Here is a 26,088-nt window from a genome sequence, read left to right on the forward strand (position 1 = left end):
ATATATGATGACATCTTTAAGAGTGAAGTGATACACCTGGGATTTGATTTAAAATAATTTCAGTCCCCAAAAGGGTAAGGGACATTTTAAAAGAGCATAGGTGAAATAAGAATGGTGTAATATTGAAAATTAATGGAACTTAGTAGAAGGATATGTGGGGGATTAAAAAATTAAACTATTTCTGCTTTATCTTTGATCATTTGATAATTTAATAAATTCATTAATAATCCTTGACAGACTTTGTTAAATAGAAGAGAAATGATATCTCCCAACTCTTTTGTGAGACCATCATTACCCTCATTCCATAACCAAACACATCATAAGGAAACTACAAACCAGTATCCCTTATGAATACAGATGTAAATTCTCAACAGAGAATTAACAAAACAATTGCAGCAACATATAAAAAGAATTTTCATACACCACAACCAAATGAAATTTATCCCAGGAATGATTAATTTAACATCTGAAAATAAATCAGCGTTTATACCTTGTTAATAGAACAAAAGACCAAAACCACACATTCATCTCAATGGACAGAGCAAAGGCATTTGACAAAATCCAGTACCCTTTCATGATAAAAGTGTTCAACAATAGAAGGAAAGTTTCTCAACCCAATAAAGATCATTTCAAAAAGCCCACAACCAAATCTGACTTAATGAAGAAAAATTACATGCATTCCCCCCAAAGATCAAGAACAAGACAGGGATGTCTACTTTTGTACTTTCATGGAGCACGATTTGAGATTCTAACTAGGGCAGTTGCTGGGTGGAAAAGAAAACGGTATCCAGATTAAAAAGTAAGACGTAAAGCAATCTCTGTTGTCAGTGATTGAGATTTTGCATGTGGAGAAAAATCTCGAGACATTCCATTTAGGAGAATTTAGAACCAGTTAAAAAAAAGTTCAGCAATGTGACAGAATGCAAGATCCGTAAACAGAAATCACTGTATATCTGTACAGTGGCAGTGAACAATCAGAAATAAAGTTAGTGGGACTGGAGCAATAGTACAGCAGATAGGGCATTTGCCTTGCATGCGGCCGATCTGGGTTGATTCCCAGCATCCCACATGTTCCTCCGAGCACCGCCAGGAGTAATTCCTGAGTGCATGAGCCAGGAGTAACCTCTGTGCATCACTGGGTGTCACCCAAAAAGAAAAAAAATTAGAGAGATTTATAACTCCGAAAATAATTAGACTACTTAGGATAAATTTACCAAAAGTATAAGAAACTGAAAACATTTTAGAAGGAAACTAAGGAAGATGTATGTAATAGAAAATATATGTTCTGTTTTCATAGAAAGGAAGAGTTGATATTGACTGCACCCCCCGAACTGGCCTCTATCATTTCATTGTGATTGGAGTCAAATTTCCAGAATTAATTTGGAAGGGAGTCAGGTTTGGGGTTTGTGTTTTTGGGTTTTGTTTGCAGAAATAGGAAAACTGATACTAAAATTCATAAGAAAATGCAAGGGAACCAAAGGAGCTTGCAATTGTAAATAAAATAGTTGGAGGATTTGCTTCCCAGTTTCATAACTCGAAAGCTGCAGTAATTAAGACAAAGTGGAACGATCCATTGGAGAAACATCTGAAGATGGGGGATAGAATCAGAAGTCCAGAAATAACCCATTCACCTTCAGAGGCCGTTGACTTCAGTTTAGGTTCCAGTTCAGTGGGGAAATTTTAAACAGGGGTTTCCCACACACAAAGTAAAGCAATCCTGTGAAGCCTTTCAGAAGCCAAAATGAGAGCAATTTAAGATTGCTACTGATTTACATGGAATTTTGGGTTCCCAGACACAAAACGCTATCTATCGCATCATACCAAAATAACACATAATTTTTTTTTTTTTAAAAAGAAGACATTAAAGCAGAAATGATACGGTCAATATATGGCCCTCACAGAGGTAGTTCCCCAGAAGGGGACTGCTGGTGGTCCTCGGGTGCTACAGTCTCTGTAAGCAGCTCACTGCAAAGCAAATGCTCAAGTTGTTTTCATTGTTTGCTGTGTTGGGAAAGTAAACATCCTTTTGGGATTTCTTTAGGTTAGCAAAAACAGAAGAGGAAAGAGGGCCTGAAGATGGATGCCCGGGGCACATGCCTTGCACATGTGGGATCTGGGTTCCAGCTCCAGCATCACTTGACCCAAGCAGAGCCACAGCGCTGGGTCTAAACGTTGATACATCCAGCCTGGTTGGACAAATAGTACCAGGAGTCGTCTCCTGAGCACCGACTGCTTGGGAGGTACCCCCCGTCCCCCAAATACACAAAACATAAAAGTGAAATGACATGAAGCAAGTTTTGAAAAGCTGGGATGATCCCTGTAGTTCTTTTCAAATGGGGTTTCAGACAGTGAACACCCACATGTAGATGAGGGATGTTGGACCCCTTCCTCAGCCAAAACTAACTGAGAATGAATTACAGATCCTGCATATGAAAGCTAGAACCTTAAAATGCTTGGGAACAAAACTGAGGAATGAATATATATGTTACTTGTTGTTTGTGGTTTCTTAGATACCAAAAACATAAGCAATAAAATGAAAGAATAAATAAATTAGACTTCTTCAACACTAGATACTTTGTGCAATCAAAGAATTATACCAAAAAATCAAAAGGAGGGCCCAGAAAGAGAGCTGAAGGGGCTGGAGTGTACCATGCTTCAATTGTGGAAGATTGATTCGGTCCCCAGCATCACGTGGTCCCCTGAGCACTACTTGGAAGCAGCCCCCAGTAGTGTAATAGGAATAGCCCCCTCCACTGCTGGGCATGGCCCAGAGCCAAAAACAGCAACAACAGCAAAACCCACAAAGTAAAAAGACAGTCCACTTGGTGGGAGAAGGTGTTTGCAAATGACCTGACAGACACAGGTATCCAGATTATAGCAAGAATTCTGATAGCTCAACAGTAGAAGGACAGTTCAACTGAAAAAAATGGTTAAAGGATGTGAGTAGACTTTTCTCCAGGGAAGATGAGAACATGCTTCACATCATTGTCACTTGGGAAGTAGAAATCCAGCCTGCAGTGATGTAACACCACAGTGTTTGTGCACATTTTCCTGTATAACAGTTTTGCGCTTGAATGTTCATAGCAGGCAGAGGTGAGAATTCATGATAGCCCAAAATAACCTAAATGTCCGTATTGAAAAATGACCAAGCATTTTTCAACAACAACAGAAAAATCGAGTGTACTGCTCCATGTTCTAAAACATGAACGGTGAAATACTTGATTCAAAATGAGGGAAGCCACCACCTGTTGTTTGATTTCTTTTACACTCATTTGTCTGGGGAACGCAGCCAGCAATGCCCCCATGTCAAGAAGTACAGCGTAGCAATTAGGAGCACAGGCTTTGGAGCTCAGATCCTGACCTTGTGGCTTTATCTTTCAGTGAGCAGATTTCGCCTCATCTGCTGCTTGATTATTGTGCCTGTTTCAAAAGCTTCTCAGGAGTGACTGTGATAAGGGGAGTTCCAGGTTGAACTCCATGCTTGGCATCTAGTAACTGTTCACTACTGCTCAGTAGATCCACTCATCAGGGGCAGATGAAGATAGGACCACAGGTGTAATGCATGTAGAGGGTCTCCCACAGAGAGTGTCTTGTTTTCAGTGCTTCTCCTCAACCCTCCCCTGAGACTTGGATGCAGTGCAGCCTCACTGGTGTTTGGAGCCAAGGGAGGATTTGTTGGTGATCCAGGCTGCGCGGCCCTTTCCCGGCAGTGTTTTGGGTTTTGTTTTTGTTGTTTGTTTTTTTTTTTTTATTTTTAGTCACACCTGGTGAGGCTCAGAGGTTACTCCTGGCTCTGCACTCAGGATTTACTCCTGGCGGTGCTCTGGGGACCATATGGGATGCTGGGAATCGAACCCAGGTTGGCCACATTTAAGGCAAACGCCCTCCCTCTGTGTTATCGCTCCAGCCCCTCCAGCCACATTCTCCAGGGATAAAGGTTACTGTCATTCCCTTCCCTCTCCGCCACATCTTGACTCCTGAGCTGGTGCTCTCATTCATAGTTGCTCAACTTCCCAGACACCCCTATGAGATCTATGGCCCCTCCACTCGACAAGGAGGCAGGGTGGGGAGGGTGGAAAATGGAGTTTTCCTAAGGGGAGTTGTGAAGATGGGGGTGTGCTGCTGTGTGCCTCTGACCCAGCCTGCTTCCCCCCCCCCCCCCCCCCCCTTCTGCTGGAGCTCACGTCCTGGTCAGTTTCTACCCTAGGTCACTGTGGCGCCCTCTTCACTCCCGGCCCCAACCAATGGGCCAATGAGGTTTTTCTCAAACAGAGCATGGAACGTGACAACGATGTTCAGGAGACTTTCTGGGTCTCCCCTCTGCTTCCTTCCACCTTCCCTGTTCCTCCTTGCCAACGCACATTCTCCTCAGCGTGGACCCCTCTAATAACACCAATTCCTTTGTTAAGAATCCCCTGGCCACCCCTACTGGGTTGCTGGGCAACCAGGCACTCATTTTCACCTTCTTGTTTTTCTCGGAAATGCCTCATCTGGGGGGTGGGACCTTAGGGCTGGCAGAAGGGAAGGAGCCACTTAGCAGCTGGGCCATCTCCGCCTTGGGTATTAATTACCCCTTCCCTGCACAGCTTGGCTTCAGATCCACTTAGGAAATAGCAGCCTCGCCTCCTGCACACAGTACCCTCACGCCTTCCTCACAACCACCCCCCCCACCAACCCCGTGTCTGGCCCACACCTGAAAACGGGGCTGGGGGAGAGGGGCCTGTCTGCCCTATTGTATGGACAGCAGATGCTAGAACTTGTCTAAGGCTCTGGGGTCTGTTGGTTCGATGTTGGGAGCCTAGGGGCGGATGTTCTGCTGTGATGGGAGAATTGGGAGTGGGGAGGGGAGAGTGTCCTCCCCCAGATTTCTGTGCCAGAATTACTGAAAAACCACTCCTTGAAAGAGAAATTCTTTTTTGGCTTTTTGTTGTTGTCATAACTACTCTAACCCATTTCCCTTTGCCACATCGGTCCTCAGGCTCTATATCTCTGTTCCTTTTTGAAATACCAGTTTTGAGGGTGGAACAATAGTACAGTGGTAGGGTGTTGGCTTTGTATGCAGTCTGGTCCCTGCATCCCCTATGATCTGTCCCCCCAACCCATCCTCCACACTCCCCCCAGTGAGCTTCAACAGGAATAATTCCTGAGCGTCTCCAAGAGTGGCTCAAAAACCGAAAAAGAAACCAATATTTGCTGTGCTCCTCTAGCTTCACCTAAAATTTAAGTCCTTCACTGTGTTCTTCAAAATTGGTTTTCATTCCCAGTCTGTATCTGCACATCCTGTTTCCAATATTGTGCATTCATATTTTCCTCTTTAAATTTTCATAATCTGGGTCTGGATAGTACAGCGGTTAAGGTGCTTGCCTTGCATGCATCTCGCCCAGGTTCTGTTCCCACCACCACATATGGTCCCCTGAGCCAGAGCCCGCCAGTCGTGTGCCCTGTGTACCACCACGTGTGGCTCAAAACCAGCAACAACCAAAAACTTTGATAATCCTTTTACTGAAGTGCTGAACATAACTTTGTTGAATGTTTTATTTCGCTGATTTGCTGTATAGTTTGTCTTAAAATCCTTGGGGTCTTTTAAAATTCCAACTTCTTGTTTTAAATAATATACCTGTGAACATCTCTCTATATAAATTATTTCTTTGAGTTATTTTCAATGCTAGTAGATCTCAGGATAGTTGATTTTAGGAATTCTCTTGCACTCTGAATTATTAAGAACTCTGGATTGCTAATTTGTATCTGTCAGTTTGCTACATTAGAAATTGTAGTTGCGATTTCTTAAATGCACTGTGTACTCCTTTATTTAATAACAAACCTGTGATACAGTAATTATGAAAATAATCATCTCTCCAGGAAAACCACTTAGTGACTTCTTTCATATTGTTACAAATCTTTTTAATATCTGGCATAAGATACAGATTCTCAGATCTGTTTCAGCATTTAGTTTAAGGGCAGTACTATTTTTATTAAGGCCTGACAAAGGAGTTGTTGGGGGAGTAATCCCTGAGCACCACCAGATGTTACCCAAAAAGAAAAAACAAACATGTATATAGAGATGCTGGGGAGAAAACTTGGGTCCTCCCACATGTAAAGGAAGTGCTGTACCCAACCTGTATCTGAAAAATGGAATAATTCCTAAGATGAGAAGTTCAATATTTATATTGTAATGTCTCAATCAGCCACTAAAAAATCTGTAGGATGAGATTGGTCAGAAACATCAGTTGGTGGGGTTGGTGGCGGGGTCAGAGAGCGAGATCAGCACCTGAGCGCATCTTTACTGTGGGAGGCCCTGATCTGATACCTGAGCCCTTCCACTATTGATCCTGGAGCTCAGAGCCAGGTGTAGCCCCTGAATTAGTAATGTGGCCCCAAAACAGCAAAATGAAACAAACAAAAATCAGGAATTAACACTGAATAGAAAAAAAAAAGATTGAGGACATAGGAATGAAAAAAAGCAGAAACAACTAGAAGAACAATTTTTAAAATAGAGTAGATCTCAGTCTGTATATCATTTGATCACTTGACATCCCATTACTCATTGAGCGGGTGCCAGTAACGTCTCCATTTGTCACTGTTGAGTGCTAGTGTAGCCCAGTGGCGTCCGCTCGTTCTAGGAACACGAAGAGCCCCGAACTGATCTCATTCAAGGTCTTGACAAAGAAGTCTGACCATCTTGTAGGTGGGCAGCCACGCGATCTTTTGACGTCCCGTGGAATCCAGTCGGTAACAGCTCTAGTCCAGCGGTCATCTCCAAATCTCATTATGTGTGCAGCCCATCTGATTTTTGACGCCTTGGCAAAGGAGACAGCATCCCTGATTCTTGATCGTCGACAGAGGTCGGAACTCCAGATTCGTTCTCTCATTTGAGTGAAGCGGGTTACTCCGAGCATAGCTCTTTCGATTCCTCAGTCTGTATATATGGTATTAAATTCTTCAAATGTACAAGTCAGGGCCAGAGTGATAGTACAATGGATAGGGTGTTTGCTTTGCCTGTGGCTGGCCTGGGTTCAATCCCTAGCATCCCTTATGGTCCCCTAACACTACCAGGAGTGATTACTGAGTGAAGAGCCAGGAATTACCCCTGAGCATCACCAGGTGTGACCCCCCCAAAAAAAAAGATATTTTAAAAAATCTTAAATAAAAATCAACATACAAGTCACATTAAATATAAGAGATCTCAGCACTCCAATGAAAAGACCATGAGTTTAGAGAATAATAATTGGACAATGTTTAGATAATAATAAAAGAACATGTGTTTAAATAATAATAGAGCATGGGCTCAAATAATACTAATAATAAAATTAGCAGGGGCTGGAGAGAGAGTACTGCAGTAAGGAACTTTGCCTTTCATGCATGGGAACACAACCTGGGTTTTATTCCCCAGCACAGCACACAGTGCTAGGAGTGATCCCTGAGCACAGCCAGCAGTCAGCCCTGGCTACTACCAGGGATGGTCCAAAAATGAAAATGGAACATAGGACAGTGCTACAGTGCTACAGTTTAGTAGGAAGAAAAATAGTAGGGTGATAATAATAATAATAATAATAGGACCTGAGTTTTGAAGTTAAATAGCCCTGGCCTGGATCCTGTCTCAGCCACTGATTATTACATACTCTGGTCTTGGCAAGAAACCCTATTCTAGCTTATCTGTAAAACTAAGGGAAATTTTTTGTGCTTGGAGGACTGCTGTCAAGTGAAAGGAAACCGTGCTCATGAGAAACTCAGCACACTTCTATTTCAGAAAGTAGTGGCGGGCTGGGGGCTACTCAGTTCCATGCAGAGTGCCTGGCAGGACAGACAAGGAACTGACACTAGTGTCTGTGGGAAGACCTGGGAATCCGGGGGACAAGGATGAAAGAGAGAGGGTTTGTTTTTTGTTTTTTACTTTTGTGGGTACATAGTCTCTCATCTACAGTTGAGAAATCAAAAGTGCCATGTAAACAAAGTCACAGATTTTGTTCATTCTTTTGGTGGTGGTGGTGATTTAAAGACTGAGGCCTGTCCTTGTTTGGTAGAAAAATCTGACCTGAAATAGCACAAAACTCTTGCATGTTTAATTGATTCCACTGAGGCGTGAACAGTCATTCATTCTGCAGGAACACCTGGGGATTGGTTTCTGGGTTCTTGGAGTGTCACAAGCTTCAGAGTGTTACACGGTGTTACACCATGTGTCATATTCATCGAACCTTAGCTACGAAAAGTTCAGAATTCTAAATATGGTTTAGATACTAGACAAGATTGTAAACCTGTGCCTCCTTTTTCTCTCTTGAACCTTGAAACTACTGAATGTACAGTACCTGCTTAAAACAGTACCCTTTTATTTTTCTCGTTTCTATTTAAAACAACATTTCACACAGCTCCTGCCACAAAGCAAACTCAGGAAGTGGTGTTGGTAGTGGTCATTACCTCAACTACCTTATCTGTCCGCAAACCCACCTGTGTCCAGTACCATGTCTCACCCATCACTTTTTTTTTATGATGATTTGTTCCAGGTATTCAGTATTCCAACACCACACCCATCACCATTTGATCACCTTCCCTCCACCAGTGTCTCCAATTTTCCCAACCACCCCTCAAGCCTTCCCCCCTAGCAGGCCCACAATGGTTTGCTTTTATATTGCTTGTTATCAATAAGTTGCTAACTGAATGATCAAAAAATATTTCCTTTGAAGAAAATTAATGTAAATTGCTGTATCTCACCATGGAGACATTAAGTCCTCGTATGAGGGATTCCTGAGATGTTAGAGGTTAAGTCTTCTGTGTTAGTTTGGTTAGTCAAGATTGGTTGCCTTCTATGTTATACCCCATCCAATCTGGTGGGGTGTTTGGGTGTTAAGATGGTCACCTAGACCTAAAATGATAGGCTCAGGAATGTAAAGATGCTTTTCAAACTTGTGAAAGCTAAATATAATTTTGAATGTACATATGTTATAGAATAGCATGTCCAGAGCATGTGTAGTCATTACTGCCTTTGGTTCGAAGACTCTCAGGTCGAAAATTGGTTCTTGGATGAAAAGCAGTGGTTAAAGAAAAACTCATGGAGATTGAATGATGTTGGCTATCTAGAGATCTAGAGTATCTGACAAGGGGCTGGAGCAATAGCACAGCGGGTAGGGTGTTTGCCTTGCACACAGCCAATCCAGGTTCAATCCCCAGCAGTCCATATGGTCCCCCGAGCACTGCCAGGAGTAATTCCTGAGTGCAGAGCCAGGAGTAACACCTGAGCATTGCCAGGTGTGACCCCAAAAGCAAAAAAATAAAAATAATAAAGTATCTGACAAGTATATGGTCACTGCACTATTCAGGTTTCAGGAGGCACCAGTGGGAAAGCTTTGTGTGGTCCTGTCGCAGCTGTGAGCTCCCTTTCCATTCCACTTCTGGAATCATTCAAATCTTAGTTTTTTAGTTTTTGGTTTTCAAATATTATTCTAGGACCAGAATGATAGCAGCAGCAGATAGGGAGGGCCCTTACATTGCATGTGGCCAACCTGAGCTTGATCCTCAGCACCCCACACAGTCCCCTAAGCCCCAACAGAAGTGATCCCTGGCAGCAGGAATATGCCCAAAGCATCACAGGTGGCCCTAAAGCAAAGTATAAAATATATTTTTTTATGTTTTTTAAACATAAATGTAATATATTCTTGTTCTGGTCTCAAAATTCCTTTTTTTTTTCTTTTTGGGTCACACCCGGCATTGCACAGGGGTTACTCCTGACTCATGCACTCAGGAATTACCCCTGGCGGTGCTCAGGGGACATATGGGATGCTGGGAATCGAACCCGAGTCTGCCACATGCAAGGCAAACGCCCTACCCGCCGTGCTGTCGTTCCAGCCCCTGGTCTCAAAATTCTTGGTTGGTTTAGGAACTTGAGAAAAGTGCAGTTAAAATACAGTTTATCAGGAATTCAACACTGTTGATCTTCATATCTGTCCTCGTGTTGGCATCCTCCAGCAGCTTTTCCTGGCACTGCCATCGCACTGTTGGGGGCACTGTGCCAGGGGCCACTCCCCACTCTTCCTTGGCAGCAGATTCTGGCGGGCTTTCCCCTCTTCCCCACTGACTGATGGTGCACTTGTGACCCCATGGCCTCCGCTTGGGGCCTTGGGGAGCCCAGGCGCCTGGCGGCTGTGGGATGTGCACTAATTGTTCCTTGTTTGTTTCAGGTGTGATCCCCTGGGCCCGTTTGCTGTCGGGGGAGAGGACCTCGACCCCTTTGGGTGAGTGCTGCAGGCGAGGTGGAGCAGGCTTCTCCTCCCCAGCACATCTGCTAATTTTAGAGCTTTTCGTCAGTCTTCCTGGGGGCGCTGGGGAGGAGACGGGGGTTGCTGCACAGCTGAGAACCCATTGCTATGAGCAGAGCAGGGGAGAACCCCGATTGCGCCCACCGCTTCGTTCCTCTCAGGGCCCGCCTGCCCAGGTCACACCCGCAGCCCTCCCTGAGATCGATGAACACTACGGGGCTGGCCAGGTGCAGACCAGAGACACACAGGACCAGAGAGATAGGACAGTGTGCGAGGCACTTGCCATGCATGCAGCTGACTCATGTGTTGATCCCTGGCACCCCATGTAGTCCCCCGGGAGAGATCCCAGAGTGCAGAGCCAGGAATAAGCCCTGAGCACCACCTGGTATGGCTCCAAAGCCAGAAGATAAAAATAAAATGAAATAAAGCACACACACTGTTCTGGTGACCCTCAGGCCGGCAGCACGGGCTGTTCAGAGGTCTCCAGTTCCCATTAAACTCGGCAGCTCCGGTCATGCCCCTGACTGTTACTACAGTCTGGACTACACGCAGTCTTCTCAGGATGACTCAGGCTAGAGTCTAACCTCTGCTCACCTGAGTCTTCAGTGGCATTTGAACAGCGACTTCAGCGTGGGGGCAGGTCACATCAGTTCATTCATCGAATTAGGAGTCCTGCTGGTGTGCCTGGGTGGAGCAGTGCTCCCCGGGCTGCTGTGCACTCTGAGGCAGCAGCACAGCAAACGTGGGAATTGTCTCAGCCATTGTAGTCTTTGCACCCAAAGCCGTGCCCTCAGAGCCTCGTAGTTTTGTGCCCGCCGGGCAGTTCGGGGCACCCATTGTAGACCAGTGTCTCCTTTGATGGTGGGACGTGGTGGGACTCACAGTTCCCAGGCTTAGAGCTCACAGAGCTAAAAGTGCGGCTCATGCGTGCCATCAGGTGCGCTCGTGTCCTGCGGGCCCCAGGCAGCCTCTGGAAGGCCAGCCCAGCCACCAGCTGCCCTCCCCCCACCCCCCACCCCTGCCTGCCTCCTTGCCCTGCTCACTCACTCTCATTCTCCTCCTCTCAGGTGCCGGAGAGGCGGCATGATAGTGGACCCCCTGCGATCTGGCTTCCCGAGAGCACTTATCGACCCATCCTCTGGTCTCCCCAACCGGCTTCCTCCAGGCGCTGTACCACCCGGAGCCCGCTTTGACCCCTTTGGGCCCACTGGCACTAGCCCATCCGGGTAGGTATCATTCGGCCCTGATGGCAGTGAAAAGACCCTGGCCATGGGCACCACTGTCCCCTGTGCCCTGCCCTGCTGTGGGGTCTCCCGGGGGCCTCTTAGGGCTCTTTATCCCTAACTGCCACCTTCCCCTGGCTCCGCCCAGCAAGGAGGCAGAACTCCTTTGTCCGTGCCCTGAGGAAACAGCACTGTCCACATTTCAGAGGTCAGCGTCAGGGCCTGAGAGATGAAATTGCTTCTCCAGTATGCGAGGATCCGGATTCACACCCAGAACCCAGGCTGTCTGGCTTAGGGTTGCATGCTGTATAGTGCCATGAATTGGGGCCAGGGAGACTGTAGAGCAGCTCAGGCACTTGCCTGCACACAGCTGACCAGGGTTGAGTCCCCAGCACCACATATATGGTCCGCTGAGCACAGCCAGGAATGATCTCTGAGCACAGAGCAGGAGTAAGCCCTGGATGTGATCTTCACCCCCAACCCCCGCCCCCAAAATTGACCCAGCACATCATCCCAGAGGCAGGCTCTCTCTGCTCCAAGCCCTGCCTGCCTGTCTGCCGGGGCCCTCCATTCCTCCTCACCAGCCCCTCTTTCCCTTCCAGACCTAACCCAGATCACCTGCCCCCACCGGGCTATGACGACATGTTCCTGTGAAGGCCTCAAGAATGTAACAGCCCAGCATTCCTTCCACTCTCCTGGAGCCGCTGCCACCGGCCGCCTCAGCACTCGTGTCCTGGTGGGCTGGGGTTGCCTCCCCACCCCCGATCAGAGCCAAGACACCCGCTGCCACGTGCCACCTGGCTGCACCTAGGTCCCAGAGAGAGATCCTGCATCTCACTAGGCGCCAGCTCCTCCCCACTCCCCATGGGAGAACTCTGGCAGCAGTATGCCCTCTACCCGAAGTGATCCTGGTTGCAGCGCTATAAGAACAGAACGCATTTTGGATGCTATTATTAAGAACCAAATGTCAATACAGAAATCGTGTTGCCGGTCTCCCACTTTCCTTTCTTGCTCAGCTCCTTCCAGCTGTGAGATGTTAGAATCTTAGGAGTCCACATGACTTCTCCCACCCAGGGCCCATTTCTTTTCAGGCCCCTTCCCAGCTTAAGTAACTCCTTCTCACTGAGGTCGGTCCCAGTGTGGCTGCACGGATAGACACGAGTGCCTGGAAACCCCATAGGCCACCACAGTGACTTTCACAGAGGCAGGCACTGACTGTGCAGAAGACCGCGTCATGCTGATGGGCAAAAGCGTCCACTTCAGCCCCAAGCCAGGCATCTCTGTCCATCCTGGGCCGTGGCAGTCTATAACAAGGATTAAATAGCAGACATGAAGGCCAGTCTCATTCCTGCTATTTGCCACTAAGTGAATTTAAGAAAGCCCCTTTCCTTCCCAGGGCCTTTTTTGCCAGCTTATAAAATCTCTCCTGCTCTAAAACGTTGGTCCTGCTTCTGTCTGTGACAACCCCTGAGACCTGGGGCCAACGGGAAAGTGTGAAGGCTCAAGGCTTGGTGCCATACTTACCTGCTGAGTTTATTACTCTGTGCCACTTCTCCCTGGGGTCCACACAGGATCCCTGTCTCCATCCAGTGTGCTGGGGAACTTCGGGAGGAGCAAGAGGCCCAGCCTGCAGGAAGGTGTGTCTGCCCCAGGGAGCCCCAGCCCCAGAAGCCTTGTCCTCTCTCCAGGCCATCTGACCTTAAGCCTTCTCCAGAATCCCTTTCAGACAGAGGCAGAGGCATCAAGGCAGTAGTCACCATCACACCATAACTAACATTCCAGCCACAGGAGGGCCCTGGCTCTCTGGCGGGGGCCCCCCAGCAGCACCCATGCATTCCTGAGCCCCCCTCTGCTCTGCCCAAGACGACTCCAGGGAGCTACAGTGACACAGAGGCCCAGGAGGAGCCCATGATGAATAGTTGACCTGGGTGGGGTTAACTCTCACGAACAGACTTCCTGGGCTTTTCTGGAAAACCCCATCTCAAGTACTGATTTAATAAAAGACTGCCAACAGGTCCTGACACCTCTGCTCTGGAGAAGGACCCCCAGAGGAAGCAGTGTGACCACCAGAGTCTTCAGACCTCAAATGCCAGCAATGAGTGGAATATTTGTTTGGAAACTGGGTCATGCTGCTGCTTAAAGAACTTAGGACAGTTTGTTCATGGAAACATCTTTATTTTAGAAGGGAGCATTTAAAGGAACATCAGGCCAGGGACCAACCAATAAACAGTGAAGGAAAATAACTTTTGGAACCCCGATTCAAGAAAAAGCCCAAGATTGAAACCATAAATTCTGCCCCTTGCATCATGTCGTTGCAAAAGTTGTACAGATTAGTCCTCCTTGTTTCTGCTTCCCCAAAGCAGAAACTAGTGAATCATTTGCAGAATCAGCCTTTTTTTTCTACATGAGCCTCCTTGCATCAAGGACACTGAGGAACCTGATCTTTCCTTTTTATGTGGTAGCATGAGGGGAGGGAAGGGGCCCTGTAAACACACCCAGGTTCAGCCGTTCTCTCCTTCCAGAAGCCATTCACCACGCAGCGAAGGGGAATGGTTCAGGTATATGTTTTCTGGAACTCAAAAAGTTGTAGCCTCAGCAATAAATATCAACCTCTCTAAAAACAAACAAAAATAGCCAATTAGCTTTATTGGGCTTATATATAATTCCCATGCCCATTATGTCTGCCCTTTTTATAGTGGGCTAATCGGTGGTTCTCAGTCTATACAGTACTCTATTCATCGCCATGTTTAATTCCTGGACATTTTCACCACCCCCAGAACAAAACCCCACATCCATTAACAATTAGCAGCACTCCCCCACTCCTCCCGGCCGCAGTCAACTATGGATCTACATTCTATAGCTATTCTGAACATTTCTCAGTAGAATCACACAATATGGGGCCTTTTGTGTCTGGTTTCATAACATTTTTATAGCATTCGTCCATGTTGTATCTATCAGTATTCCCTTTTATGGCCAAATAGTATTTGATTGTATGCAGTATACACCATATTTTCCTTATCCATTTACCAGCTGGTGGACCATTGGATTGTGTCAACTTTTGAGCTATTATGAATAACGCTGCAGTGAACATCTTTGTGTGTGGACATGTTTTCTGTTTTCTTGGGTACAGAGCCGAATAACTGGGTCAACTTAAGGTGTGACTCTTTGAGGTGTAATTTCTTGCAAGACTTTCCCACAGCAGCTACACCATATTTTTGTTTTGGTTTTTCCATTTCCCCTGATGGGGTGCAAAGATTTCAGTTCTTTCTCCGTCTTCAATACTTGGTACTCCTAAATACAGCCATTCTAGTGGGTGTGACGTATCTCATGGTCTTCTGTTTTTTTAATTTTTAAAGGAATTTTGGCTTAAGCCAAGAGAGCAGAGCCATTCGCCCCTGGGAAGCAGACTGTGGCTTTGCTGCTGGGATGCTCATAATGGTGGGCCAGTCACTGCAGTTGAGTCTGACCCTAGGGAGAGATTCTCGGTCAGCTGTGATACAGGAAAGGTCCCATCTGCCAGGGATGTTAGCACAACTTTCCCAGGTCTAGTGAGTTTCATGGCATCACTTAAATGGTTCTGAAATGTCCTGGTTCATCCAGTGATTTATAGGTCTGGTTTAAATACTTGCAGTGTTGGTGGTGCCACTGAAACAACTGGGCAGCACCAACATGCCCACTGAGTTGTTCCTTGGCTTTCCCTGTGTTCACAGCTGACCCGTGTTTCCTATTGGATTGAGCTACCCATAACCCACTAGCAAATCACAACCTTCCAACACTGACTCCAAGGATACGCACTCAAAATGAAGCCTGTCTTCCTGCAGGGGCTCATCACTAGAAATGAGTGATGAGAAGGACCCATTGGTCCTTTGAACCCCAACTTCCCTGGGGCCTCACTTGCACTCTCCTGTCATTAATGACATGTTATGGTCCAGGCCTCTGCGCAGAGGCTGCGTCAGCAGCTGGCAGTGGGATCCCCCTCACCTTCTAATCTTGTCTACTTAAGCAGTTTCAGTAAGATGGGTCCCACATCTGGAGGGTGGGGAGGCTCCCTTCATGTACAGCCTCCACTCTTCCTGTCATTACAATGCCATGGGCAGCTATTTTCCAGTCATGGGAAGATTGCAAGGTAAGCCAATCCCAGCTCTGGTTTGTCCCAGGATACTACCAGGCACAGCCCAAATCCCTACAGCTGCGCTACACTGAAGGCGGGGAAAAGGCAGGGCTGGTGGTAAGGATGTCACCAAGTGACAAAGGACGGTGAGCCCTGGAATGCAGGCAGTGATCTGGGCTGAGAATACCCCACAAGTGGCAGGGCAGTACAAGACCCATGTCCACCGAGGCAGGTGGCACAGTGGAGGAGAGACTTTATCCCAGGCAAGGTGTTTGGAGAGACCAAGTGAGAGTGTCAGAGGAAAGGAGTGAGGGCAAGCGGGGAGTTAGAGGCTGCTGAATTGTCAGTTCTGGGGACCAGCTGCAGTAAACTGCTTTAACTAAAAAAAAAAACAAAAAAAAAAAAACTTTGTAAATAGGATCACATCATTGGGATCCTGGGGATCAAAGTCCAGTCACAGCAACTGCCTTCATCTGCTCTGACACAGCCTAGACCCTGTCAGGGCCCTGTCACCTGTCACCTTGCACAGCTCCAAGTTCAGGGCCCAGAAGAATGTATCTGAGAGAACTTGCATCACTTCTCAGACAGCAGCTATGGAGGAGCCTGAGACACTGGGCCTTGCTCCCTTTCCCCACCTCTCCAGCAAGGTGCCTTGGGGACAGGTCCAAGTGAGACATCTACGCCATTACACAGGACAGGATGAGAACCAAAGCCAGGCTGGTGCCTCCAGGGATGCACATCAGACATCACGGACCCCCAATCCAGACCCAGACCCGGACAGCTAAGAAAGGGCTTTGCAATAGGCTTTTATTTATTTTACGTTCTTTGGGCAATTCCTATTAATAAACAGGCAAGTCAAGTTTCCTAAGAAGGGAAGGATGCTGGTTACTGCACGCTTGTTACTGAAACCAGCAGTGCCAGCAGCATCCCCTGAGAACTTGTTAGAAGTGCAGGCTCTCGGGACCCCCGACTTACTGAGCGAGAATCTGCATTTTAACAAGTTTCCCAGGAGATTTGTGTGCACACTAAAGCTAGAGATGGACTCGTGGACAAACTATCCTTTTCCTTCACCTGGCTATCGGGTGCCAAAAATAATCATCAACCTGGATCACTATGACCAAGGCTGCATACGAGAACCTCCTCCTCTGAAGTTGCTCCAGCCTCCCTTCCTGGATCTACTTGCTTCCTTGCCCCAGGGGCTCCCTCAACAGGGTTTCATGTTTTCAATGATGTATCTGCCCTTGTAAAATAAAATTAGTTCTCTTTCCAAATCACAAAAAGTAACAATGTATATCTCCATTTCCTAGGTCAGAAAATGAAGGTTGGGAAAGGTCCGGTAACTTTCTCAAAGCCTTATGGGGTCTCAGAATCAATCAGGAACGGGGCTGGAGCAATAAGCAGGTAGGGCATTTGCTTTGCACGTGGCCGATCCAGGTTCGATTCCCAGCATCCCATGTGGTCCCTGGAGCACCGGCAGGAGTGACTCCTGAGTACACAGCCAGGAGTAACCCCTGACCCCTGAGCATCGCCTGGTGTGACCCAAAAGCAAAAAATAACAATAATAAGAATCAAGCAGGCATGGTGTGACTCTCAGTCCTCCCTTTGTTGGGGTGCAGTCTCAACTACAAATGAGCATCATCTCCCTCTAGAATTGTAGCCTGGTCCAGCTTGACGCTCGGTGAACACCTGTCAATACCAAGACCACATGGGTACCACATGGGTAGGTATGGCTGGGGGTCATGGGAACAAGAAAAGGATTCATTTGGTGGCCCCTGGGTGCTAGGCCCCTGATTGTACCACTAGCCACCACTAGTGATTAACATAAGCATTATTAAGTTGAGGTGCTGAGTCTGCCCTTCTAGAGATGGGAAAACAGGGTTGAAAATCCAGATCAACCTGGTTCCAAAGCCAATTGGTTTGGTTTGCTCATAAAATCAGTGCCTCCAGATCCCACACACTCCAGATGAAGCTCATAGACCCCTAGGAGAAAGTCATGCCTGAAACCAGAAAATCAGGACTTATGTAATCCCCAGGATGCCTTAAGACTCCAGTTAGTCCCATTTCCACATTTCCAACCACATCGCCCAAAGCCCCCAGACTTCAGTAGCATTGGAATCTCCCTCTCCCACTCCCAAGTATAGCCCCCTTTCTGCAGAGGACAAAGAAGGTTCAAAGGTACTAGACTGTGTGGGTGAGTTCAGGAGAGATGAGTTTAGGATGTTGGGAAGGAAACTACTTTTCACTGAGAAAAAGGGCCACAGCAGTAGAAGGACCTTTTCCAAGGTCACGGTGAGCACAGGAGTCCTAGCCGCAGGGCTCTCTCAAGAAATGCCTCCCGAAGACATAATGCTGCCCCCTGGGGAACTTCCCATTCCGCCCCTCTGCCAGGCCTAGGAAGTCACTCAGGCGGGTTCAGCACCATGGTCAGCACCCTCGCCTGCAGCTGCAGCAGGCAAGCTGAATCAAGACAGGCTGTCCTGCTCCCTAAACCAGGATGTCTGGACAGGCAGACATCCCTAAGAGAAGGTCCCAGACTCAGATGCCTCCAACATCCCCACCCCATTCTCCTTCAGATCCTAAGCACGAGTGCTCACTTTCACACCATAGGCTGGTTAGTTTCCATGACAGGAATTCAAGTCAGACATCTGTGAAAAAGATTCCTATCGCTGGCTCCCTACTGAGGTAGCACTGGCTTCCTACTGAGAGAGCACTGGCTTTCTACTGAGGGAGCACTAGCTCCCTACTGAGGGAACATGAACTGCGCGTCTTTTCCCACTTTGGCTTCCCCCACCTTTAAAGTGGGATAAAGATGGACCTGTAGGTCCTGTCCATCTGTGGAACTGCAAGATGGGAAATGGATCCTGCCAGTGAAGTCAGATTGACCGAGTTCAGTACTCCCCGCCCACGCCCATCTGCCCACCTGTCTGCCGAGTCACCCAATTCGTTTAAGCCACAGCCTCAAAATTGCCATCCCACAGGCCAGGTCCATCTGTAAACATGCTTCAACCGACCTGCAAGTTATTCAGCATCAGTCTTTCCTCTGCTGTTTACCAGACAACCTCGGTCACATCTCTGGAGCTGCCTGTGCTCAGCTTCCTCGTCTGTAGGACAGAAATCCACCTTTCTAAGAGGTGGTAGGGGAAAGACTTAGAAGAGTGTTTGTCACCGGAACACTCTACATTTGGAAGGTTGATGCTCTCGGGGTCTAATGTATCACTCATCAAAATACGCAGAGGTAACGGGATGTCTCTGATCTCACTGATATCTGTCAAAGTCCCTCTGCTCATCTCAACATCTTGGGTCCAACCAACAAGTAATCAGCTACACTGATTTGCAAACTCAGTTCAGTTTAATGTGTCCCAACTGAGCCAGAGCGATAGTATAGTGGGCAGGGTGTTTGCCTCATTGTGGCCAACCAGCATATGATCTCCAGCATCCCATATAGTTCCCCCAAGCACTGCCAGGAGTAATTCCCGAGTGCAGAGTGAGGACTAACTCCTGAGTATCTCAGGGTGTGACCCAAAAAGCAAAAAAAAATAAATAAATAGTAAAGTGTCCCTACTCATATCCAGTCACTGGCCATCTCTTTTGTCCTCTCTTGAGCCCTTGCTCTTCTGCCATGGTGAGCTCAGGAAGAGGAAGAGAGGAAAGTGGGGTCTCTGTGTCCGTCAAGACAGAAGGAGTGATGCAGCAAATGGTGTGACTCTAACGCGTCCTGGGTCAGTGCTCCATCAGCCCTTGCAGTTCAGGGGCCTCAGCCAGTGTCAGAGGTCAATGCACCTCCTCAGGACTGACAGGCCCTGGGGAGGGATGCCTGGCCCCAGAGGGTGGCCCCCATTTCGTTTTTCCTTGGTTTTCATTATGATCTCAAGTTATCTTTCTCAGGCTGTGGAATAACCCCTTTCAGCAACCACTGACCACAGGAAGGCCCAGGTGTCCAGCTGGAGCCGCCCACCAGAGGAAATGGCCGGTCAGTGCTGAGACAGGTGTCACCCTACTCCTGTTGCTGCTGGGCAGAGAGTGAGTACAGTGGGCAGGGCATTCACATGCAGCTGACCCCAGTTTGGAATCCTCAGCACCAGACACGGTCTGAGCACCACCAGGAGGGACCCTGAGCACAGAGCTAAGAGTAAGGTCTAAGCACTTACTTTTGGCCATCCTCCCCCCCAAAAAAAATCTTCCTGCCATTGTCCCCCCAACCAGTTCCATTAGCAAATGTCACCTGCTGAGCATCGCAGATTTCTCACTGGGCCCGTTTCTTCTTTAATGGGGGAGGGTGGGGAGTCTGGGGAGAGCCAGGTGACTGGCAGATTAGTCATCAATAGGAGCAACTCACCTGGGGGTGTACAAGGCCGCCCCCCCCCCGTGGGCAGCTGCAATGAGAGCAAATGAGGACACAGAGAAGATGCTGCAGAGAGAGGAGGAGGAGGAAGCGGGGGTCAGGGACAGCCGAGGGGGGGGGGCCCAAAGACCTGTACTTCAGTGAGTGATGACCGTCTTACTCAGGGGATGTTGGCATGGCAGCCGCCTTCTTCCTCTGCCATCCTGCCCCCCGGGGCCACTCACACCTGCCCCGACACCCAGGGGAGTGGCAGTGCCATTGCTGCCGGAGTGGCAGAAATCGGGGGTGGGGCTGCTGAGTGAGTGGGGGAGCAGCCCCTCTCCCCTCGGGGCCTGGTTTCAGGAACAGGCCACCCTGGGCCACCACTCTGCACCGGCCACCACAATATCCTCCCTAGGTATGCAGTGAGCGCCAGCCACATGCCAGGGCCCCGGCTGCACTTGGGTCCAAATTCAGTTTCTCGGCACAAGCCTGCGAGAGGGTGGGTCATGGCCCCATTCTGCAGGTGAAATGTTGCCCCCAGATGATGGTCCAGCCCCTCCATAAACTCCCGACACTGGCATAGAATCTCCCCTGCCACCGCTCCAGGACACTGCAGGCTGGCGGGTGCCCACACCGTCTCTCCCCCTCTCACGGACGCTCCTCACTGCTTTTCTTCCCTACAAGCTGGTCAGCCTTCCCAGGAAGCTTGTTCTGACCCCAGCCCCAATATTGCCTTTGCATCCTGCTCACACACCCTCTGCACCACTACAAACACAAACACACACACACACACACACACACGGATACACATAGACACATACACAGACACCTACTCAGATACACAGAGACACACAAGATACACACAGTCTCAAACACACACGCATATACACAGACACACACACAGACACCTACTCAGACAGATACACATGCAGATACACAGAGACACAAGATACACACAGTCTCACACACACAATCACAGAGACACAGACTCATATGCACACGCATATACACATAGATATACACAGAAACCTACAGACAGATACACATGCAGATACACAGAGACACAAAATCCACACAGTCTCACACACATTCACAATCACATGCAGACACACACACACACACAAACTCTGCTGTGCATTGCTTTGGTCAGTGACCAGAGACCATGCATCCTGAGGGAAGGAGAGGTAGGAAGGGATGGGTAGATGTGGACACCTGGCCTTGAGTGACCAGGGCTGTCTCAGTCTCACTCCCGCTCTCTGGGCCCCCCTTACAGAGAAGGAAACAGATTCAGAGGTACCAGCCACCCACATCAGCAGACTCCAGAGCCAGTGGCTGCATTATACTTTTCATCTGATGGGCCATCCTCCGTGCTTCCAGAGCACCCCATAAGGGAGCCGGTCCCATTCCTTTCAGATCTAAGAAAAAATCCAGAAGCATTTCAGAGGGAGGAGGAGGAAGAATCCTGCCACCCTAGGTCCCACCCAGCTCTCCCGGGCACACCCTTTGGTATGGGTGCCGGTTACAAGTCAGGAAGGAGGATCTGGGAAAGAGGGTTTAAGGGCCAGGGGCAGCACCAAAGAGCCACACTCAGGTTGCTGGGCATTGACTGTCCTCCACGGAGGAGCAGGAAGCCGTTGGGGCTTTCAACTCAATCTTTCCGGGCCCCACTGCCGCCCTAGTTAAAGCAGCTCCTGCATTGTGAAGCTTCCTCCCTCACTGACGGGGCTGCTCAACCTTCTCCACTCCACTTCCTCGAGGCCATCAAGGGAAGTCTGCGCTCTTCAGACCCAGCTGCGGGGGTCTCCAGAGGCACTGACAGTGCCGCCAATACCCCACGCTCCTCCCAGAGAGAAGCCTTAGCGCTCCACCTCCTGCAGCTGCTTCATACCACCTCCCTTTCTGCCCTTCCTCCTGCCCATGGGGTGCTGTGCTCCCTACTGCTGAAAGCCTCCCAAAGCCCCCAGAGAAGGTGGGGTGACCTGCCCCAATGCCAGGAGGGCAGGGGTACCCCACAAGGCCTGGCTCCCCTGGGATGGTCCAGAGCCAAACAGGCCTCCAGAAAGATGCCAGGTAGAAACATATCCCCAGACATCTCTTCCCATACCATGCAGGTGGCAAAGTGGGAAGAATGCCCACATGCCAGCTGAAGCCGGAACAGGGAGCCCCACCACTGCGAGGCGGGCATCCCCAGGAACTTCAGGCTTCTAGCTCTGGAGAAAGAGAAAACTATGGGAAATCCAGAGTGTGCCCTGGGATGGAGCTGCTTGGGATGTGCGTGTCCTTGGCTTCTGAGCTAGGTCAGATAAGGAAGGCGTGGGCGTGTATGCATGTGTACATGTGTGTATGTGCACGCATACATGTGTGTGCATGCATATGCATGTGTGTGCACATGCATATGTGTGTGTGTTTACATGGGGAGGATGACGTTGCAGAAGGCACTGTGCTTGCCGAGGAAGGAAGCAGCTGTAGGATCTCTGCCTCTCGGGATCTGAGGGCAGAAGCGTGAGGTTGGAGACTGGAGTCCCGGGGCAAGGCCTGAACCTTTTGTGGGGAAGAATCGGTGCCAGCAGATCTCACTCCTCAGCACCCGCTCAAGGTCCCCCCAGACTAGAACCCGGCCATCTCCCAACAAGGAAAGTGTGGTCTTCCTCCACCAGAGAAACCTCACTCGCGGAAGGCCAGGCCACAGCCCCAAGAGAGGATGGCTAATGGCTTCCCCAGGTCCCACGTCGGACTCAAGGACAAAACCAATCCTTCCAACACTACCACACCCCACAACTGACCATCACCCCTTCAGGGGGCTCCAGGAGGCAGGACAGGGACAGAGATATCCAGGCCCCACCTGGGCCCCACTGCATTTCTGCAGGCAAAAGACACGTGTTCCATTTGTGCATTTGGTATGATCCCTACTCGGTGGCCAACACTAAGCAAACACAAGGACAGCGGGAACCGGGGAAGCCAACATGGCAGCCCTAAGCGGGGGAGGGGGGGTCTCACCAGCAGCTGGAGGTGGTGGAAGGAGAGAAAAGTTCAAGAGAGCAGGCTGGTCAGCGATAGGGGTTTCCAGAGAATTTAAGCAGGGATGAGGAAAAGAGAATGAGATGGGGGAAAGGACAGAATTGAAGTTGATGATCAGTAAGGTGATATATCTGGATAAAGCCCCAAAAGAAGTGAGGGTGCAGGAACAGAGAGAGGGGGGCCTTTTAGGCAGAAGGATCTGTGAGTGCAAAGGCCCTGAGGTGGGCGTGAACCTGATGAGGGTGTGGGACAGGCAGGAAGCACATAGGTTGGACAGAGTGAGCAAAGAGGCAAGGGTGGGAACTCAGGGGGCAGAGCCATAGTACACCGGGTAGGGCATCTGCCTTGCACACAGTCCACTGGGTTTGATCCCCAGCATCCCATATGGTCCCCTGAGCACAGACAGAAGTGATTCCTGAGTGCAGCACCAGGAGTAAGTCCTGAGCATTGCCGGGTATGGCAGAGAGAGAGAGAGAGAGAGAGAGAGAGAGAGAAGCAGGGTATCAGGTAGCATAGAGGCTCGTTCAGATGTGTGGGTCCCTGAAACACATGGAACTTAGGGGGCCTCCTAAAAATAAAGTCAAAACTATAATATCGTGACCCAGCCTGGGAGCTGAAGAGATGTGGGTGGTAAGTGGTCACTGGCCCTGTAGGAATCCTAGCTTCTGCCTAGAGTGAGGGAACTGCAGGAGGGAGCAGTGCAGAGCCGTGAAGGGCCCCCGCAGGCTGCAGTGAGGGACGGGCTGGGAACAGCAGGCAGACAGGAGAGACTGGCACAGTCAGGAGCAGCCGGGATGACCGAGGGCAGTCTGTGGTCACCTGCAAAAACAGACTGACAGACCTGCTGCCTGGAGATGGGGGAGGAGGAGGGAAAACGAGGATGGGCAGACCTGGAAGATTCCAGAACAATGGACGTGTTCCCAAATAAGAAGCGTGACCACTGACTGCGACAGGACCTCAGACCACGGGGGCGTCTGTCCTCTGATCTGCACCTGCTTCCCCTGGGGAGTGAGCCACACAGCCAGGAAGAGGCGGGTCTTTCCAACTTCAAAATTCTGATCTGATACATGAGGAAAAGGAGCCAAGGGGCACACCAGGTGTGAGAGGCCCTTTCTGACACACTTCAGTGCCCACAGCGGTGCCCTGGGGCTACTCCACATCTACCCCTGAGAAAAACCACCAAGAAAATTCTCAGAGCCCGCAACCATGCTCCTGCCCAATTCCTTCCTCACCCCACTTCTGGGAAACCCGGCTGGGAGAGCTCAGCCGCAATCTGGGGGAAATGTTTTTGGCACCTCTCAAGTTTCCTTAATTCACTGACAAGGTAATGGCTGCTCCGATCCATGATTGCACATTTTCTACAGGACTTTCTGCATTAGGATGCAAAGCAGGTTTCTCGGACTCGCCGAACACCTAAAATTCCCAGGATTTCATCTTCGAGCAGCGTTCGCTCCTAAATACAATTCAGCGCCTATAATCGGATGTGAATTGATGGCTCCCAAAGGCATCCGCTCACCAGGCTTGGCCTCCAAATGCATCCCTCCACCTTCCCCGCCATCGGACTGGCCCAGATTGATATTTTTATCTTCCTCACGACGGGGCTGAGAGGGCTTACTCAGTCCCTGATTTTAGGAGGTCAATTCCACTGTCACTGACCTGGGACGGTTCAGGCCATCCGCATCCACTCCTTGCTGGGAGTGACGCTGCCTCAGAGGGAGGCCTGACGCCCTGGCGCTGGACTCTCACACCACCCTGAGGCTTTGTTCTTTGCAAACCACAGCCCGTCCACACCAGAGCCCAACCCTCACCCCTGCAGACCTCCCCACTCTTTGCTCCCGGCCAAAGCTGCCAGGAGGAGCAGATGGCTGACAAGCAGAGAAGCCTTAATGTCCCTCCACCCAGATGTTCACTTCATAGGCTCCGGCTCCAGTGACCATGGGAGCCCAGCCCCCCCCCCGCACCTTCCCACCTCCAAGAGACAGGATTTGTGCCCATGTGGCCGCCATGTGGCCCCGAGCTGCCAGAAACCCACGGATCACCAGGATGACCCCATTAAGAATTTCCACACCAGCAGCCTAAAAGCCAGGGACTTGCCAAGTCCAGGCAGTCCGGACCATGCTCCTCCAGCCCCGAAATACCCAATCTCCATGCACACACCACAGCCCCATCCCACTTCCTGTCCGTGTCTATTTAAAGAGGGCCTGGACAGAGCCTGGAAGCATCCACAAGGGATACCAAGAAAACAGTGATCAGACCCAGAATGGACCTGATTTCCCTCCATTAGATAAATAAGGGACACTCTTGACTGCTAAGGGGATGTGGCTGGGGGTGGGGAGGGGTGGAGGGCAGGAACCAGGGGAAGAGATAACAAATTTTTCAAAGGGATAACAAATGTTTCAAAGGGAGTGTTCCTGCTCCAGGAATAAGGTCCAAGCCAAGAGCCAGACCTCCAGCGAGGGGTGCAGGATGAAGGCCCATGCGTGAGTTGTGTCCATAGGAACGCAACACGCCTTTGCCTCTTCCGGTGAACAGAGCCCTCATGACCAGAAACTGGGGATATGTTGCTCGACTGTGAAAACTGGGTGGCAAGAATTCATCCCTATCACCCACCCCCCTGCCAATTCAAGACTCAATGCAGATTGCAGCAAACTGCCTCCCCCGGTGCACTGAGCGGTTTGGGGGTTCTCTAGCAGAACCCAGGGGGCGGTGGCTGGCTGACATGGTGGCCACCAAAGCCAGGCTGGAAAATGGCACAGAGACTGATGAGCACCACCAGAGCCACTCCACCCCCGAAGGAGCGGCCAGAGGCCATTCCGAGCAGAGAAGTGGCAGCGCTCCGGGGACGCCACCCAATCCCACCCACCTCACTTCCCTGTGGGGGTCTAAGAGCAGACAGAAGAGAGTCCCCCCGATGCTGACTTCCCCACCCTCTCTGTGAAGCCTCCCTCCCATCTGAGATGACCAGAAATGACAAGGGTCCCACCGCAGCTCCCCGGCCCCACCCGCCCGCAACTCTGCCAAGGAGCAATCCCGGGCTTCCCCGAGGCACAAGCACGGGGCTCTCCTCCTCAGAAACCCCAGGACACCTCAGGCCACGGCAGCAGTTTCCAAACGTTGTGTATTTAGAGCAGGGAGCCACCCTCCAAATGAAACCTTCCACAAAAC

The 26,088-nt window shown here is 49.6% G+C and overlaps 1 protein-coding gene across 1 annotated transcript in view; it reads left to right on the forward strand.

The window, feature by feature from the left end:
• LOC130030341 (proteasome inhibitor PI31 subunit) overlaps window positions 1–12,463 on the forward strand; it is a 31,645-nt gene extending 19,182 nt beyond the window's left edge. The window contains exons 5-7 of the mRNA XM_056121593.1: window positions 10,170–10,223; window positions 11,315–11,473; window positions 12,073–12,463. Of these exons, the coding sequence (XP_055977568.1) occupies window positions 10,170–10,223; window positions 11,315–11,473; window positions 12,073–12,124 (265 nt within the window). The 3' untranslated portion in view covers window positions 12,125–12,463. The remainder of the gene's footprint in view (window positions 1–10,169; window positions 10,224–11,314; window positions 11,474–12,072) is intronic.
• The last annotated feature ends 13,625 nt before the right edge of the window (window positions 12,464–26,088 follow it).

This window comes from Sorex fumeus, unplaced genomic scaffold, assembly GCF_029834395.1.
Source record: "Sorex fumeus unplaced genomic scaffold, SorFum_2.1 ptg000044l, whole genome shotgun sequence".
Lineage (NCBI taxonomy): Eukaryota > Metazoa > Chordata > Mammalia > Eulipotyphla > Soricidae > Sorex > Sorex fumeus.